General features: G+C 37.4%; 1 protein-coding gene across 1 annotated transcript in view; it reads left to right on the top strand.

Moving 5' to 3' along the window:
- Positions 1–19,493, top strand: part of PTPN20 (protein tyrosine phosphatase non-receptor type 20) — a 50,734-nt gene extending 31,241 nt beyond the window's left edge. Inside the window, exons 7-10 of the mRNA XM_061161325.1 lie at positions 5,566–5,900; positions 10,204–10,419; positions 18,485–18,547; positions 19,428–19,493. Coding sequence (XP_061017308.1) covers positions 5,566–5,900; positions 10,204–10,419; positions 18,485–18,547; positions 19,428–19,493 — 680 coding nt within the window. The remainder of the gene's footprint in view (positions 1–5,565; positions 5,901–10,203; positions 10,420–18,484; positions 18,548–19,427) is intronic.
- The last annotated feature ends 361 nt before the right edge of the window (positions 19,494–19,854 follow it).

The raw sequence follows: 19,854 nt of genomic DNA, 5'->3' as shown, positions 1-19,854 counted from the left end.
CCACACCCTCTCCAGCATTTATTGCTTGTAGACTTTTGGATAGCAGCCATCCTGACTGGTGTGTAATGGTACCTCACTGTGGTTTTGATTTGCATTTCTCTAATAATGAGTGATGTTGAGCATCTTTTCATGTGTTTGTTAGCCATCTGTATGTCTTCTTTGGAGAAATGTCTGTTTAGTTCTTTGGCCCATTTTTTGATTGGGTCATTTATTTTTCTGGAATTGAGCTGCAGGAGTTGCTTGTATATTTTTGAGATTAATCCTTTGTCTGTTTCTTCATTTGCTATTATTTTCTCCCAATCTGAGGGCTGTCTTTTCACCTTACTTATAGTTTCCTTTGTAGTGCAAAAGCTTTTAAGTTTCATTAGGTCCCATTTGTTTAGTTTTGCTTTTATTTCCAATATTCTGGGAGGTGGGTCATAGAGGATCTTGCTTTGATTTATGTCGGAGAGTGTTTTGCCTATGTTCTCCTCTAGGAGTTTTATAGTTTCTGGTCTTACATTTAGATCTTTAATCCATTTTGAGTTTATTTTTGTGTATGGTGTTAGAAAGTGTTCTAGTTTCATTCTTTTACAAGTGGTTGACCAGTTTTCCCAGCACCACTTGTTAAAGAGGTTGTCTTTTTTCCATTGTATATCCTTGCCTCCTTTGTCAAAGATAAGGTGTCCATAGGTTCGTGGATTTATCTCTGGGCTTTCTATTCTGTTCCATTGATCTATATTTCTGTCTTTGTGCCAGTACCATACTGTCTTGATGACTGTGGCTTTGTAGTAGAGTCTGAAGTCAGGCAGGTTGATTCCTCCAGCTCCATTCTTCTTTCTCAAGATTACTTTGGCTATTCGAGGTTTTTTGTATTTCCATACAAATTGTGAAATTCTTTGGTCTAGTTCTGTGAAAAATACTGTTGGTAGCTTGATAGGGATTGCATTGAATCTATAGACTGCTTTAGGTAGAATAGCCATTTTGACAATATTAATTCTTCCAATCCATGAACACGGTATGTTTCTCCATCTGTTTGTGTCCTCTTTGATTTCTTTCATCAGTGTTTTATAGTTTTCTATGTATAGGTCCTTTGTTTCTTTAGGTAGATATACTCCTAAGTATTTTATTCTTTTTGTTGCAATGGTGAATGGTATTGTTTCCTTAATTTCTCTGTCTGTTTTTTCATTGTTAGTATATAGGAATGCAAGGGATTTCTGTGTGTTAATTTTATATCCTGCAACTTTACTATATTCATTGATTAGCTCTAGTAATTTTCTGGTAGAGTCTTTAGGGTTTTCTATGTAGAGGATCATGTCATCTGCAAACAGTGAGAGTTTTACTTCTTCTTTTCCTATCTGGATTCCTTTTACTTCTTTTTCTGCTCTGATTGCTGTGGCCAGAACTTCCAACACTATGTTGAATAGTAGTGGTGAGAGTGGGCACCCTTGTCTTGTTCCTGATTTCAGGGGAAATGCCTTCAATTTTTCACCATTGAGGGTGATGCTTGCTGTGGGTTTGTCATATATAGCTTTTATTATGTTGAGGTATGTTCCTTCTATTCCTGCTTTTTGGAGAGTTTTAATCATAAATGAGTGTTGAATTTTGTCAAAGGCTTTCTCTGCATCTATTGAGATAATCATATGGTTTTTATCTTTCAATTTGTTAATGTGGTGTATTACATTGATTGATTTGCGGATATTAAAGAATCCTTGCATTCCTGGGATAAAGCCCACTTGGTCATGGTGTATGATTTTTTTAATATGTTGTTGGATTCTGTTTGCTAGAATTTTGTTAAGGATTTTTGCATCTATGTTCATCAGTGATATTGGCCTGTAGTTTTCTTTTTTTGTGGCATCTTTGTCTGGTTTTGGAATTAGGGTGATGGTGGCCTCATAGAATGAGTTTGGAAGCTTACCTTCTTCTGCAATTTTCTGGAAGAGTTTGAGTAAGATAGGTGTTAGCTCTTCTCTAAATTTTTGGTAGAATTCAGCTGTGAAGCCATCTGGTCCTGGGCTTTTGTTTGCTGGAAGATTTTTGATGACAGTTTCGATTTCCTTGCTTGTGATGGGTCTGTTAAGATCTTCTATTTCTTCCTGGTTCAGTTTTGGAAAGTTATACTTTTCTAAGAATTTGTCCATTTCATCCAAGTTGTCCATTTTATTGGCATAGAGCTGCTGGTAGTAGTCTCTTATGATCCTTTGTATTTCAGTGTTGTCTGTTGTGATCTCTCCATTTTCATTTCTAATTTTGTTAATTTGGTTTTTCTCTCTTTGTTTCTTAATGAGTCTTGCTAATGGTTTATCAATTTTGTTTATTTTTTCAAAAAACCAGCTTTTAGCTTTGTTGATTTTTGCTATGGTCTCTTTAGTTTCTTTTGCATTTATTTCTGCCCTGATTTTTAAGATTTCTTTCCTTCTGCTAACTCTGGGGTTCTTCATTTCTTCCTTCTCTAATTGCTTTAGGTGTAGAGTTAGGTTATTTAATTGGTTTTTTTCCTGTTTCTTGATGTAAGCCTGTAATGCTATGAACCTTCCCCTTAGCACTGCTTTTACAGTGTCCCATAGGTTTTGGGTTGTTGTGTTTTCATTTTCATTCATTTCTATACATATTTTGATTTCTTTTTTGATTTCTTCTATGATTTGTTGGTTATTCAGAAGCGTGTTATTTAGCCTCCATATGTTTGAAGTTTTAACAATTTTTTCCCTGTAATTGAGATCTAATCTTACTGCACTGTGGTCAGAAAAGATGAGTGGAATGATTTCAATTTTTTTTAATTTTCCAAGACCAGATTTATGGCCCAGGATGTGATCTATTCTGGAGAAGGTTCCGTGTGCACTTGAGAAAAAGGTGAAGTTGATTGTTTTGGGGTGCAATGTCCTATAGATATCAATTAGGTCTAGCTGGTCCATTGTGTCATTTAAGGTTTGTGTTTCCTTGTTAATTTTCTGTTTAGTTGATCTATCCATAGTTGTGAGTGGGGTATTAAAGTCTCCCACTATTATTGTGTTACTATTAATTTCCTCTTTCATACTCGTTAGCGTTTGCCGTACATATTGCGGTGCTCCTATGTTGGGTGCATATATATTTATAATTGTTATATCTTCTTTTTTGATTGATCCTTTGATCATTATGTAGTGTCCTTCTTTGTCTCTTTTCACTTCCTTTATTTGAAAGTCTATTTTATCTGATATGAGTATTGCGACTCCTGCTTTCTTTTGGTCTCCGTTTGCATGAAATATTTTTTTCCAGCCCTTCACTTTTAGTCTGTATGTGTCTCTTGTTTTGAGGTGGGTCTCTTGTAGACAGCATATATAGGGGTCTTGTTTTTGTATCCATTCAGCCAATCTTTGTCTTTTGGTTGGGGCATTCAACCCATTTACATTTAGGGTAATTATTGATAGGTGTGGTCCCGTTGCCATTTACTTTGTTGTTTTGGGTTCACGTTTATACAACCTTTCTGCATTTCCTGTCTAGAGAAGATCCTTTAGCATTTGTTGAAGAGCTGGCTTGGTGGTGCTGAATTCTCTCAGCTTTTGCTTATCTGTAAAGCTTTTGAATTCTCCTTCATATCTGAATGAGATCCTTGCTGGATACAGTAATCTAGGTTGTAGGTTATTCTCTTTCATTACTTTCAGTACGTCCTGCCATTCCCTTCTGGCCTGGAGGGTTTCTATTGATAGATAGTTCATGTTGGCAACTCACAGAAGCTCCCTCCGATTGTCCTCAGGGCACTCAGGCCCGGACCCTACCCCAAGCAATGCCGCCTAAGAGCTCCCGGGACGGATCTCCGTCCTTAGCTCTTTTGTCTCACTTTTTATCTTTTATATTTTGTCCTACCTCCTTTCGAAGACAATGGGCTGCTTTTCTGGGCGCCTGATGACCTCAGCTAGCGATCAGAAGTTGTTTTGCGAAGTTTGCTCTGCGTTCAGATATTCTTTTGATGAATTTGTAGGAGAGAAAGTGGTCTCCCCGTCCTACTCCTCCGCCATCTTGGCCTCAAGGGCGTGGTTTTTATTTGAAAGCAAGCTTTTATTGCTTTAGATTGTTTAATTTTTACTTATTAAATTCCCCCTTTGAAAATAAAAAGTTACTTTCTACTATAAAGTGGTACATATTTACTGTAAAAATTTAGATAATAAAACAGTCCCTACTAGCATTTTGATAAACGCTGTGCTGTGTTGTGCTCAGTCGTGTCAGACTCTGTGACCCCATGAACTGCCAGTAGCCTGCCAGTCTTCTGTGTCCATGGGATTTTTCAGGCAAGAATACTGGAGTGGGTTGTCATTTCCTTCTGCAGGGAATCTTCCCCACCCAGGAATCGAGCCCACATCTCCTGCATTGGCAGGCAGATTCTTTACTTCCGAGCTATCAGAGAAGCTCTTATATATGACATATATGTATATATACATATATATGATGAAAGATCTCAGTTTAATGCCCTTTTACCTCCTTTGTAATTTAAAAATGTAACAAATTTATGTCAATAAACATGCATATATATGTATATCATCCTTTTAAATAATAAAATAATGTTTGCTCAGATTTCATTTAAAATACAAATAAGAATTCTTAGAGTATTCTTACAGAAAGGAAGACATTTGCTGTGATTTCTCAGAATGGTATCCTTTTGTGGAGTACTAGCTATCTTTATATATCTAGTGATTGTTTTGTCTATTCATATTTACAAGGAGAGATTTATGTTTGCTATTTTTGAATTTGAGAAAGGTTCTGTCAGAACTGGTGTAAGCCCTGTTGAGAGATCTTGGTCATAGTGTTTTTGGTAGATGAGTGGGCCTCCTGACTTGAGTACTAGGGAGGAGCTGCTGGTGAGACCACGGCATGGCAGGGAAAGACCCTCTTTTTATTCTCTCTGTGGGAGCAGTGGTGGAACCAGAGCTCCAGGTGTCTACGTAAAGTGAAGAGAGGGTTCCTGGGCCAGTGGGGTTTATTAGTGAGCCATGTTATTGGCTTTTCCCCTCTCATATTTGTTAATAATCATCCATATTTTGAGCAAATCCCCTTTGTAGCATCCTTTTGCCACAATACTTTTGCTTTGATGAGCATGCTACTTCACCAGGTGAAATCTGAGAATGGACATAAAAGATAGGCTACTTTGTGTGCAGGGAGTTGATAGAATTCTAATAATCCTAGAATTTGTATCTACTCAACTATCCCAATCTTTTTTTTTTTTTTTTCAAAAACATTAGTTCCTTTCTGGCTGCTGCTGCTCTGAGCTTTCAGGTTCTCTGGATTTGTAGGAGAATGCCATTCATCCACTTGCTCCTTCAGAGGGCTCCTCCTTTGGTGTGTTTAGTTATATGCTAGGAGATACCTCTCTTGGCCTATTCCTACTCGTGACATATGTAACAGAAATCTCTCAAGGTGTCTGGATACTGATGGCATTCTTCTCTTTTTAGTAGAAACAGATTTTTTTAAAAAAAAACCTTACCCTAATTGTATATTTCTAGAAACTCCTATGCCATCTTTTCTATTGGTCAAAGAGTGAAATGATTTCATGAAATCTGCATGTATTGCATATCCTGCTTTTCCTTTATCTGCTACATGTTTCTGTTTTTGTAATAGATGATTCAACACGTGTTCCTCTTGGAGAAAACAAGGATTACATCAATGCCAGTTATATTAAAATAGTCAATTCTGGAGAAGAGTATTACTATATTGCTACCCAAGGACCACTGCCAACTACCACGAATGACTTTTGGCAAATGATTTTGGAAAATAACTCTAATGTTATTGCCATGATAACCAAAGAGAAAGAACGTGGAGTTACCAAATGCCACCATTACTGGCCTATTTCTGTGAAGAAACCTTTGGAATTGAAAAGCTGTCATATCTTCCTGGAGAACTACCAGATACTTCAGTATTTCATCATTCGATTGTTTCAAGTTGTCAAGAAGTCTGTAAGTTAAAAAAATAAAATCAGCATTAGATATATATTTCCTTATATACGCACACATGTCAGGATAGGAAGTTAGAAGTCAGGTGGGCCATAGCTTGGGACACTTGTTTAAAGTAATTTTTTTTTTACTTCTCCCTGGTACCAGAAACTAAGACAACACCATTTCTTCTTCTGCCTAACCAAACTCTGACTGGAGAGATGAAATAATTGAAAAGGGGAGTTGGGGTGGTTGAGAAAGAGTATTGGACGTTACCTAATCCTGGGGTGTACTTTGGCTACCTCTGCTGAGAGGGACAGATATGATGAAGTCCTTAACATATGCTGATAATCACTGGGCTAGGCATGGTGCTCCTTACTGAGTAGCAAATTGTTCGGTGCACTCACTGGTACTTGCAGTTACTGTGCTCAATGGATGGTAATATTGAGATCTGTATGGAGTGCAGAAAGGAGGTTCTCTTTGGGTTTGGGCAGATGATTTGCTAGAGGAGGTGACATCTGTATTGAGAATTTACCCAAGTGAGGAAAATGAAAACAGTAAGTAGATGATGAAGGTATAAAATAGCATGGGACATATGTACAGAGAGATGTAAGTAGTTAAGAGTTTCTGGAATGTAAAAATTCAAATACCAGGGAGGAATGAGAGATGAGATGAGGCTATAGAAAGTAAGTAGAGAAAGCCAGAACATGAAATGTTTTGGATTTCAGCTAAGGAGCACAAACTTTATTATGAAGATAATTAGGAGACATTGAAGAATTTTAGTAAGAAGGGTATGTGATCAACTTAGGGCAACTAGCAACTAGATAGAAAGCAAGGACTTTGATGCTTTTCCGATAAAATTGGCAGACTTTATATGACTTACGACTTGTGACTGATAAGGAGTGTTCAAAAATTATGCTGTCCAATGTGATAGCCACATTTGACTGTTTTAGATTTAAATCATTTAAACTTACATAAAATACCAAATTTAGTTCCTCACTTGGAATAGCCACTCTTCTAGTGTTTAATCACATATTACTAGTGACTACCATATGGGCAGCCCATCCTTGAAGAAAGTAATATTGGGAAGTATTGGTCTAAAATAATTCATAGAGCAATTCATTTCTTGCTCTAACAGACTCGGAAAATAGCAAAGGAATGATTTATAGGAGAAAGTGATGTTACATTGCTCTAAGTGGATTTGATTAGCAAGTAGGTGATACATGTGTTCTATAAGCATGAAGGTGGTGGGAGTTAAATTGGAAACTTGAAGAGTGATGAGATTTGGAATCATCACCAAAGAAGTTGATTGGAGCACAGGCAATGATCAGGAAAAGGTTGCTGAAGGTGCTGAGGTTGGAACCCATAATTTGCAATAACAATAAAATATGCAACTATGTGATTTTTTTTTTTCCTAACCATGGGATTCCTGAGCAGAGATTATGGAACTGATTCAGGGAGCGATGTTGCTCAGGATATGTGGCAAGATTCAAAGGATGAATGGAGTTGACAGTTTGGTAAGAGAATGTTTAGATAATCAGTCATAAGTCTAAACTTAGGGAGATGAATGGAATCAGCAGCTAGGAGGAAATAGAGGACATCAATGGCAGAAGAATTCCATCTAGTCACATTGTTGGAGGTGAAGGACAGATAAAGTGGTAGCATAAGAGTTTCTGCTCAGAAAATGATGGTGGAATCTAAGAACTGGAAGATTTTTTATACTGGCCATTATAGGTGATGGTGAGTCCAAGGAGTAAACACATTGTGAGGACTAGAAAACATGAATGGTCTCCTCTGTAAGAGAGAAATAAAAATGTGAGGCTAGAGTGTCTGTTTGGCTGTTGAGATCCCAAATTTGCCCTGTCAGAATCTGTGGTAAGGTGATAGTGATGAGAAGACGAAGTTAAGAGGTATGAAACTTAAAAAGAAGTGGGGTTTTTGTACAAGGAGAAGAAATAATGAATTGGAAATTGTGTTGGGCAGCAAGGAGTATGCAACTAATCTCTAGACTCTGTAGTACCTGGAACACAGGAGAATAGGTGGCCTGGATTAGAGAGAACTGCAGAGTGCAGTACCCATGGAGGCTAGGCAAGGAAGTAGAAGAAGCATTTAGGGAAGTGATGATGCCTTCCAAGAGTTTACTGTAGCATGGGGGCCTGAGGAGATCAAACCAGTCCGTCCTAAAGGAAATCAGTTATGAATATTCATTGGAAGGACTGATGCTGAAGCTGAAACTCCAATACTTTGGCCACCTGATGCAAAGAACTGACTCATTGCAAAAGACTCTGATGCTGGGGAAGATTGAAGGCAGGAGGAGAAGGGGATGACAGAGGATGAGATGGTTGGATGGAATCACTGACTCGATGGACATGAGTTTGAGCAAGCTCACGGAGTTGGTGATGGGCAGGGAAGCCTGGCGTGCTGCAGTCCATGGGATGGCAAAGAGTCGGACACGACTGAGCAACTGAGCTGAACTGGGGGTCTGAGTAAGAAGGGAGATGTTGAAGAGATAAAGTCGGGAGAGAGACAGAAAGATAGAATTGAGGAGCATGAGGATCAAGGTACACAGTGGTGTGACCAGGGAGGCCAAGAATAATAATGTTGGACATTGATGTCAGGCTTGCTAGCTGTGTGCTAGGCCCTGTGTTTGCTCTGTACACCCAAGGATTTGCCTGATGCCTCACTCTCCTAACACTTGATTCCCTGATATGAACCAAGTACTGTGTCAGATGCTGGAGATAGAAAACAGACACAGTCTCAACTCTTAGAGTACTCACAGTCTAGTGGGGAACAAAGACACCAGTTCTAAATGACATGTGATAACGTGCTATGGCAGGAGAAGGACAGCATGCTTGGAGAATACAGGTCAGGTGGAAGGCCCAGAGGAATGATCTTGTCTGAAAAGGTTCAAATGTTCAGGTCCACCTGTGGAGTTGGCAAAAGGATCTAGGATGGTGGCCTTTGGGCTGATGTTCCCAGACCTCAAAACCATGGGGCTGATATTTGAAGAATCTGCCTCATGGTACTGGGTCAGGAAAGCAGTGATGCCCACCTTTGTGCAGATTCTCAGTGGTCAACAGTGTAGGAAAGATGTAATTCCTGAAATATGTGATGGAGTGAGATCTATCATCAATTTGGTTCCTTCACACGACTTTTAAGCATCATTTGCCGCATCCAATTTCATGTACCAATGATTCAAACTTGAGTCTTTCTATTTTCTAACGTCATAGAAAATGGTATTTTTATTTGGAACTTAGGAAAATAAGTGGTGCATTAAGGAGAAGTAGAGGAGTGAGAAATCCTTCCTGAATTTTTTCACAAGAGTGCCCAGTGAAGTAAAACGAGGGTTCCACATTGGGGAAGGGGTGAACCCTCTGGAATAATGATGGGTAAACTCAAAGCATTTTATCTGTCAACCCTAGGGAGAGTTCCATAACTCCACTTTCAGGGGGCTCAGTGAAAGAATAAGGACCAAAGTCTACTCACATGGTCATTAACCACCCTGTCCTGGTTGCCAGCGGAGACTGCCTCCCATCAAACCCCGATTAAGCAACTTGACAGCACCTACCTGTTTTAATTAAATTTAGTGTCATATTTGGGCTTCTCTGGTGGCTCAGACTATTAAGAATCCACCTGTAATGTGGGAGACCTCGGTTATATCCCTGGATTGGGAAGATCCCCTGGACGATGGCGTGGCAGTCCACTCTAGTATTCCTGTCTGGAGAATCCCCATGAACCAAGGAACCTGGCGGGCTACAGTCCATGGAGTCTCAAAGAGTTGGACACGACTGAGCGACTAAGCACAGCACATCATAATATTTAAGCCAAGATATATCTTGGCTTTTCTATATTATTCCTAACATGTTAGCTCATTTTTCACTGTTTTGGATTCCTGGTTTGTTTGGTTTCTTCTGCATTCTCATGGTGCAGAAGAAAGTTGGTAGCGTTAGATTTGGAAAGACTACATTATTGTCCCAGCTCTAAACATATGAGCCTGACCTAGCATACATCTATCAATCACTCACATTCTTAGTTTTTCTTCTGTAAAATGAGGATAACACAGTGTCTGCCACCCCAGGGCTGATGTGAGGATTAAATGAGAATAATGCGTGTGAAGTCTTTAGTACCGTTCCTACAGAGTAAGTCCTAAATTCATGTTACCTGTTAGTAGTCTTATTTTTATTATTGTATTACCATATAGCCATTATTATTATTATTTATGGCATATTATAAATTAAAAGAAGATCTCTAATATGAGAAATTGATAAATCTCTCTTCTCCGTCTCCCCTTCCCTGTCTCTCTCCCTCCCCACCCCCGCCCCCACAGACTGGAGCTAGTCACTTTGTAAAACACTTGCAGTTCACCAGCTGGCCAGACCATGGCACTCCTACTTCAGCAGAAGGTTTTATAAAGTATGTTCGTTACGTGAGGAAGAGCCACCTCACAGGGCCCATTGTTGTTCACTGCAGTGCAGGCGTGGGCCGGACAGGGGTGTTCCTGTGTGTGGATGTTGTATTCTGTGCCATTGAAAAGAACTTTTCAGTAAGTGTATGAATTCAGCAGATACACGGATGCTGTTAGTAAACACTGTGCTTTTAACAGCCTTCTCATAGCTGGAGACTAATATTTGGCCTTCCAGAGCAACTGAGTCAATAGAAAGCATGTCAGCTTTGGATACCTGCTTCTCACTTAACTGCTGCAGGTTCTTGGAGGTGGTTCTGAGGATTAAACTAAATACATAATGCAAATGAATGGCTTCAGACAATATCTGGAGTGCAATAAGTGCACAGTAAATATGAATTCATTTTTCTTTTCTTCCTTCCACCCACATAAACAGTTTTTAGAGTCTTGTTAAAGACTGTCAATGATGTGTGCCTATTTAGTTATTTTTTGGTTGCACTGCACAACATGTGGTGTTCCTGACCAGGGGTCAAACCTATGCTCTTTGCAGTGAAAACATGGATTCTTAACCAGTGGGTCACTGGGGACGGGCCAAAGTGTGTCTGTTTTTAATGAATAGAAATACATGCATGTGAGCACATTGGGGGAAAAAGTAGACCTCAGAGTTAATGAGAGGTCCCTGGGTCTGACTGCTAGTTTGCCACACACTTTAGATTTTGGTGACTTTGTACAAATTGCTCATTTTCTCTGAAATCTAGTTTTCTTATACATAAAATAAGGATAATAATATTGCTGGGTTTGAGTCAACCATTAACAATTCTTTACTTTCTTCCTAAATTTGGAACCAGCCAAGAGATAGACACAGGAATTAGACATGTAGTGATTTTACTGTTACCTTTATGATTGATTAATTAGGGGACATGACTTTAGATTTGTGCCCCAGAAGGCCTGCTTTTACTGAACTGCTTTCCTGTGCTGCAGAAGTGAGGAGGGGAAGACATTTGTTTACTTAGCAGGCACTTGGGTTGGGGAGGGTGGTGCCTCTCACCATGTCTCCAAGGAATAGAAAAGTCCACAGCTCAGTCATAAGGCAACAAGGGCTGGGAGGCATTTGCCCTGATAGGCAAATTCTGCGATTATCTTATTATCAGCATAAATGTTAAATCACTGCTTTATCAGGCTATATATAGTTATACTCCAACAGTGACCAGGTCTCCCCTATGACAACAAATTGGTTGCGTAAGTTCTACATGTTTCCATCCTAAGATCTCATTATGTCAGGGATAGAAAAATGGCCTCTACCAGGGACTCTTTAAAGGATAGAGACAGAGGAAGTCTCTTCTTCTCAGAAGCTTGAGCCAATATCTCCTAGCATTTCCCTGTTCCTGATTCAGTTATAGCCCTTTCCCTAAACTAACCACTGTGGGAGATGCTGGTCCATTAAGATCAGTCAGGACTACTCTAAGCTATGAGGTTGAGAATAAAAAAGTAACGGTTTCCCAAAGCAAACTGAGAGTTTTATTACAATGAATATAAACTGGGTGGTCAAAAAAAAGACAAAAATACTAAAAAATGCTGAAAATTTCAGTACTATGAATCTGATGTTACCTGTTCCTGTAATTAATGTTGTTTTATCCTTTTAACAGAAAATACATTAGCATAATTTTTATTTTATATATTCTTCACCATAATTAATTTGTTTATATTTTTTCTTATTTTATATACCTTATAGAAATTGTAAAAACTATAAATATTGTATTTTATGCTTCTAAGGAGCACTTTTTCCCCCTGTCGTTATACCTTTTTTAAACTCAAAATGTGCTTTATAATAAGTCATCTGTCAGCTTAAATGACAGTGTTTTTCTTAGCAGTATGTGAAATAGTGATGTATTTTACCATTAAGTATGCTTAGATTTGACGGAAAGTGGTTCAGAAATAGGAAATGCATCCATTGTTGGCTTATTGGCTTTCCATAGAGGCTTGAGATGTCCGGTATCCTTACTGATGCCCATCTCCACTCTTTTCAGAAATTTTGTCCACCAGAGGTACTCAAAGTATGGTCTTGGACCAGCACCAATCTGTGAATGTTTGTTATTTGCAGAAAGATAAGTTTTCTGAAATTTAGAGTAAGCATTTAGAAACTTTTCAAAGCAGTTTGATGTATTTCAGAGACATCCAAGAGCATGACAGTGGGTTGGTCTTGGTAAACAGGATGCAGACCAGTTTGTGTGTTGTGTAACTCACACAGGGAGTCTTACATGCTACAAGCTGCTTATCAGCCATGTGTGACTGACATTTTAAGATTAGTTTATCAATTATAACTCTAAAGCATATGAAGTTCTGAGAAAATGTAATGATTTATTTCTTTTTACTGTTATTTTATAGTCAGTTTTATTTTTAAGTAAGCTTGCTTAAATATCCTTAAAACACTGAGAATAAGCTGGCTCTTCTCTTGACGAAAAACTGAGATTGTTCTGTAGTTGAAACATTCTCAATAGAACTTTCCCCTCTAACCATCTTCAGCATACAGTAACAGTTGTTAAATATCAGTTACCATATTATCATGTAATGAAGTGAATAGTCCAAAATTTAACACATTAACCTTCACAAAATAAAAAATACTTACCATATCACTAAACACACTGTCTTGTTCATTCAGAAGGGGTTCTTTGGTTTTTGTTTTGCTTTTTTTTGGTGGCAAGACTATTTTTAAAAATTTGTTTTTAAGTGGAGGATAATTACTTTACAATGTTGTATTGGTTTCTGACATACAACAACATGAATCAGTCGTAAGTATATATATGTACCCTCCTTCTTGAACCTCTCTCCCACCCACCGCCCCATCCTACCACTCTAGGTTGTCACAGAGTACCAAGTTGAGCTCCCTGTGTTGTATAGCAACTTCCCATTTAGCTATCTGGTTTACATATGGTAATATATATGTTTCAGTGCTACTGACTCAGTTTGTCCCAACCTCTCCTTCCTTCACTGTGTCTACAAGTCTGTTCTATATATCTGTGTCTCTATTCCTGCTTTGCAAATAGGTTAATCAGTACCATTTTTCTAGATTCCACTTATATGCGTTAACATACGATATTTGTTTTCCTCTTTCTGACTTATTTCACTCTGTGTAACAGTCTCTAGGTTCATCCACCTTACTAGAACTGACTCAAATTCGGGGTAAATTCTTTAACCTGTGTGACTCTCTCAGACTGTTTTCTTATCATTGCGGTTCTACTGTCAGAATATAATCCTACGCAAAACTTAAGCTCCAAATTACATTTGATGACAATGTAGTACTTTGCAATTTCATGACGTTTAAAATTAGTTCAGTTCAGTTCAGTTCAGTCGCTCAGTCATGTCCGACTCCTTACAACCCCGTGGACTGCAGCACGCCAGGCTTCCCTGTCCATCACCAACTCCCTGAGCTTGCTCAAACTCACGTCCATTGAATCAGTGATGCCATTCAAGCATCTCATTCTCTGTCCCCTTCTCCTGCCTTCAATCTTTCCCAGAATTAAGGTCTTTTCCAGGAGTCAGTTCTTTGCATCAGGTAGCCAAAGTATTGGAATTTCAGCTTCAGCATCAGTCCTTCCAATGAACGTTCAGAACTGATTTTCTTTAGGATTGACTGGTTTGATCTTCTTGTAGTCCAAGGGACTCTCAAGAGTCTTCTTCAACACGACAGTTCAAAAGCATCAGTTCTTCGATGCTCGGCTTTCTTTATGGTCCAACTTTCACATCCATACATGACTACCAGAAACACCGTATTTGTGAGCAACTTTGTGCCGTTTAAAATTAGTTAGTTGTGATTGCCAGTAATAAAACAGAAAAGGAAAAATTCTTCCTTCTTATCACTTCATGTTCAAATCACACATATACTGAGTCATTATATTAGCAGTAGCTCTTATTCAATAAGTTGCGATGGTAAATACTTTGCTACTTTTGTTTTGTGAGTTGGTACCACTCTGCATCACTAGCCAGTCCCTGAATTTGTCACCCTGTGATTTCATTAGAAAATGGGACTTTATCTTTTTCTGCCACACCTTCACTCCAAATTTTCAATAAAACACTTTCAGTATGACTTCTATCACCATTGTCTGGTTGTTGTGTAGGTGTTTTTAATCTTAGCAGTTCAAAGCACTATTTTGTAAGTCTGCAAAGTATTTATGTTTCATGTGAAATATTGAACATGAGATTTTAAATTTAGTATTCTTTAAAATAATTCTTTTGTCTTGAAGCCTATTTCTTTTGTTCTGTAAGTGACAAGTAAATTTTAATGGTTTCTTTGCTATGTTAGCCAGTACATCTTTGCAATTAATACAAGTGTGGTTTTAGCAATTCACAATCAATAATGCTCTAAACTCAATATATGATGAATCATAATTCTAGGTAAAATTAAAATGAACTCTTTTGGTCTTCATTTCTTTGAAGTTACTTCCATTATTATTATTTGGTTAACCACTAAAGCTATCTTCAGAAAAGCTGTGCTTTTCTTGAGAAGACAATCCAGTGACACTTCTTTTGCTATCAGTAAATTAAGGTTAAAAATGAATAATACAAATTTATCTCCATAATTTGCCTAATCTTAAATTATAAATTATAAAACAGACTTCCAAGAAACAATGGTTTCTAAATTCAATGAAGTTGAATTTTTATCATATTTCCTTTTAAGGATCGTTCTTTTGGTGTCAAGTTTAAGAACTCTTCACCTTGCCTAGGTCCTAAAGAATTTTTGCTATGTAATTTCTTAAAGTTCTGTAGTTTTATGTTTTATATTTAAGTCTGTAGTCCATTTTGAGTTAATTTTTTATAAGGGGCGAGGTTTAAGTCAAGGTTCACTTTTTTTTTTTTTTTTTTGCCTAAAGATGTCCGGCTATTAAGTTTCCTTTGTTGAAAAGGCTATTCTTCCTCCACTGAATTGCTTTTACATGTTTGTCAGAAATGATTTTGAATATTTGTTTGGGGCCTATTTCTAGTTCCGTATTCTGTTTCACTGATCTATATATCTATCCTTTTGCCATTACCACACTTTGGATTCCTATAGCTATATAGAAAATCTTAACACAGGGAGAGTGATTCTTTCTCTTTCAAAATTGTTTTAGCTATTATAAGTCTGTGCCTTTCAATATACATTTTAAAATTAGCTTTTCTATGTTTATAAAAAAAAGCTTGAAGAATTTTGATAGGACAAATTTTAGTATGTTGGATCTTCCAATATGAATGTGGTATGTCAACTTATTTAGGTCTTCTTTGATTTCTTTCATCAGCATTTTGCTTCTGTATCATCATACAGCTTCTGTATGTGTTTTGTTAGATGTATCTTATTTCATTTTCTTTCAAGCTGTAAATGGTATTGTGTTTTTACTATCATGTTCATTGTATGTACATGTATGTACAAATGCAGTTGATTTCTTCATGTTGATCTTGTATCCTGTGATCTTGTTGAACTCACTTGTTGATTCTAAGAGGTTTTTTTGCCCTGTTTTATTTTGTTTTTAGATTCCTTGAGATTTTCTACATAGATGATCATTCCAGCTGCAAGTAGAGACACACATCTCTTCCTTCCCAATGCATTTGTTTCTTATTTCTTTATCTGGTCTTATTGCACTACCTGGAACTTCAAGTGTTGTATTGAAAACAGGTAGTCAGAGCAGACATTCTTGCCATCACTAATATTAGGGAGAAGGCAAATTCAGATCATTTGTTCTGTGAAAGACCCTATGAAGTAGATGAAAAGACAAGCAACAGACTTGGAGAAACTGTTTGCAACCACATTTCCAACAAAGGTCTCACACCTAGAATTTGTAAAGACTTCAAAATTATAAGTAAGCAAGCAATTCAGTTAGAAAATAGGTAAAAGACATGAAATTTCAATGATAAGGATGTATCAATGACAATCACATGATAAGAGGCTCAGCTTCATTAGTCTTTAGGTAAATGAAATCAAAGAGATTTCAAACCAGTCAATTCCTTAAAGGAAATCAACCCCTAATACTCTTTGGAAGGACTAATGTTGAAGCTCAATGCTTTGGCCACCTGATGCAAACAGCTGATTGATTAGAAAAGACCCTGTTGCTGGGAAAGATTGTAGGCAGAAAGAGAAAAGGGCGACAGAGGATGAGATGGTTGGATGGCATCACTGACTCAAGGGACATGAGTTTGAACAAACTCCAGGAAATGCTGAGGGACAGGGAAGCCTGGCATACTGCAGTCCTTGGAATTGAGAATAGTCGGACACAACTTGGTGACTGAACGACAACAACAAAATGAAGTTAAAACCATGATGAAATATCACTAGATATTGATTAGAAAGGCTAATATAAAAAATAATGACAACACCAAATGCTGATGAAGATTTGAAGAAAAACTGGATTAGTTACACATTGCTTCTGCTTCCCAGGTGGCTCAGTGGTAAAGAATCTGCCTACTAATGCAGGAGACATGGGTTTGATCCTTGGGGCAGGAAGATCCCCTGGAGGAGCAATGGCAACCCACTCCAGTATTCCTGCCTGGAGAATCCCACAGACAGAGGAGCCTGGTGGGCTACAGTCCATAGGGTCTCAAAGAGTCAGACACAAGTGAGCCGCAGCAGCATACATTGCTTATAGGGATGAATGTAAAATGGAATATCCAGTCTGGAAAGTAGTTTTTAAATTTCTTTAAAAAAAAACAAAACAAAAGCATAACTAAACTAAACTTACCATATAATCCTAGCAATAACACTCTTGGGTGTTTATTCCATGGAAATGAAAGCTTCTGTTCACATAAAAACCTGTATGTATGTGTTCATAGCAGATCTATTTATCATTGCCCCAAACTGGAAAAAAAACCTAAATGTCCTTCAACACATCCATACTGTGGAATACTATTTAGTAATAAAAAGGAATGAACTATTGATATACTCAATTTGCATGAATCTCAAACAATTAGCAATGACAAAAAGTCTCAAAAAGTTGGATATTACATGATTCCATTATGTAATCCACTTGAAACAACAAAACTGTAGAGATTCAGGACAGATTACTGGTTGCCAAGGGTTGAGGATTGGAGTGGGTGGGTAGTTCTAATAGATAACAGGAGGAAGGTGGTATAGTTATGCATCTTGGTTGTGGTTGCAGTTACATGAATCTTCACATGTGATAACTTTGTGTACAATAACACATGTATGCCTATGCTGACAAATGATTGCATGTAAAACTGGCAAAATCTGAAAAGGCTGTAAATTATACCAGTGTCAATTTCCTGGTTTTGATATTATACTCTAGTTGTATAAGGTGGTATAATACCAGGTGAAAAGATACAAACTATCCCTGTACATTTTTTGCAACTTACTATGTATCTATAGTTATTTCAATATAAAAATATTGAAAGGATTAATTAAAATTTTAAGTTATAGTAATGAAACGTTATAAAAATAAAAGAATACTTAAATTTTCTCTGATTTTTATGTACTTTTGGATGATAGTTGACAGTTGACAAACCTTAAATTTCACGTGGTCTTACTGCACATGACTGGTCCTCAGCTTGCACCACATGTGACTTTTCAAGCAAGTTGAACAACACCTGATCTGGTCTATAGCCTGTTCCACTGATGAGGCTCCTTGGTGCTACACCACTGTCAGATTGCCATTAAGATTTTCTAAACACTTGTTACCAGTTTCTGGAGTTATCTCACTTTGGTCTAGCAACAGCCTTTTCCAGACCTGCACCAGCTTAGCGACCACAGTGGGTAGTGCTGTTCTCCGAGCACAGGTGCAGAATCTGGTGTTGGGCCAACTGTTGCTCAGGGTCTCCACTTGAGTTGAGAGGGCTCTTTATATGAGAAACAGCTGTGTTACTGTTGTGGCCAGAAAAGGTTTTCTATGCTTCAGACTCTTGCAGAATCACAATGCTGCTTTAAGTTCTCCCTTTGGAGAACAGAAAGTATACACAGGGGCAAATTTGTTGTTATTTCTTTTGGAGAACGTTTCTTATTATAAATGATTGCTTCCTGCTTTTTCCTGGAAACCCGTTTGAACAAGTCTTCCTTATCCACTAGACTAGGTTAAACATAGTACATGTTCCTATGATTGAAAATGAGAACTTGCTAGTTAAATCTTGAGATATCTTTTACTGGAAGGAAGTGTGGCGTACTCCTTAGGCATCTGTGGGTTTTGTGTTTTCCTCCTCCGGATAATACAAAATTACTGTCATCCTGTTACAGTTCAACATCATGAATATAGTGGGCCAAATGAGAGAACAACGTTGTGGAATGATCCAAACAAAGGTAAGTCACACCACATAAACTCTCACAAGAGCAATAATGATATAAGGATGAATATTACATTGTAACATACATTGTATAGCACATTACAATTTGTAAAGCTCTTTTACCTACACAATTTCATTGAATTCTCACTGTCTGAGGTAAACATAAGTTATGCTCTGACATTATTGATGAAGTACCTCAAGTTCAGAGCAATGAAGTTTGTTTTGTCAGAGAGCAAGTGTAGGAACCAAATCTGAAACTGAAGTCTCATAATGCCCAAACGCATGCTTAGTCCATAATGCCATGTTATTTAAGTAATGTATCTAAAGTTATTTTCCATAAATTTATGAATGGCAATTTTAGGACATTTATTTGCAACTAAAGTATCAGTCATTGGCATGTTATAAAAGAGATAGCATAAATATAACAGATATTAGTTATACTAATCATTGAAGGGTCAAGAGAATATGGATAATGAAAACAAACAGGTACCCCTAAATCTTTTTTATGTTTTTTTTTAAGGCAATGTTCAATGATATGAAGTATTTCCTTTGAACTAGGGTTGCCTAAGAGATCTGAGGCTACATCTTTAAAAAGTTTAAATTTGATTCATCCAATGAAGATATAAAGAGACTGATATTGAGTCAGATTCCCCCCTCTTCAGTTAACTAATTCTAGACCAAAGACTATATTATTACTGTTTATCTTCCTGATGCTTTAAAAAACATATTTATATAAAGAAGTTCTTGGTTAAATGTTAACCTTTTTAATGCACTTCTTTTTAGGTTAAGGCACTCTTTTTAGGTGCTTTGTGGTTAAAAATACAAATGTCTTTTCTGAAAGTGGATATTGGTATTCAATTAACATTCCATTGTTTTTCATATATGTGTGTGTTTAGGAGCAGTATATGTTTTGTTATGAAATTGTACTTGAAGTTCTTCAGAAGCTTTGGACTGTAAAGTAAGAAAAACTTCTATTGCCTCACACTTGAAACTATTAGCAAGTGGCTTGGAGCCTACTCTTAAAGAACATGTTCGAGCTGTGCTTGAAGGGCTTTGCTTCTACAAATGTGCTTTCTTGGTATATCATTTGACTTTCTGACAATTCCCTGAAGCTAGTACCATTTGGTTTGGGGTAAATGGCATTTACCCACTGATCTTACCTAGGTAATATCAAATACCTTCCCATATTTCCCCATGAAATGAAAGTTATATAAAACAACTTCCGTCTATTTGGTTGAAGAGATTACAGAACCCAGTAAAGGATTTAAACTGTATTATTTAAGATTTTATTTGGAAAGACAGCTGGAGGGAGCTGAGAATTTT

Source organism: Dama dama, chromosome 15 (assembly GCF_033118175.1).
Source record: "Dama dama isolate Ldn47 chromosome 15, ASM3311817v1, whole genome shotgun sequence".
Taxonomy (NCBI): domain Eukaryota; kingdom Metazoa; phylum Chordata; class Mammalia; order Artiodactyla; family Cervidae; genus Dama; species Dama dama.
The sequence above is the reverse complement of the archived record's forward strand: the minus strand, read 5'-3'. Positions and strand labels throughout refer to the sequence as shown.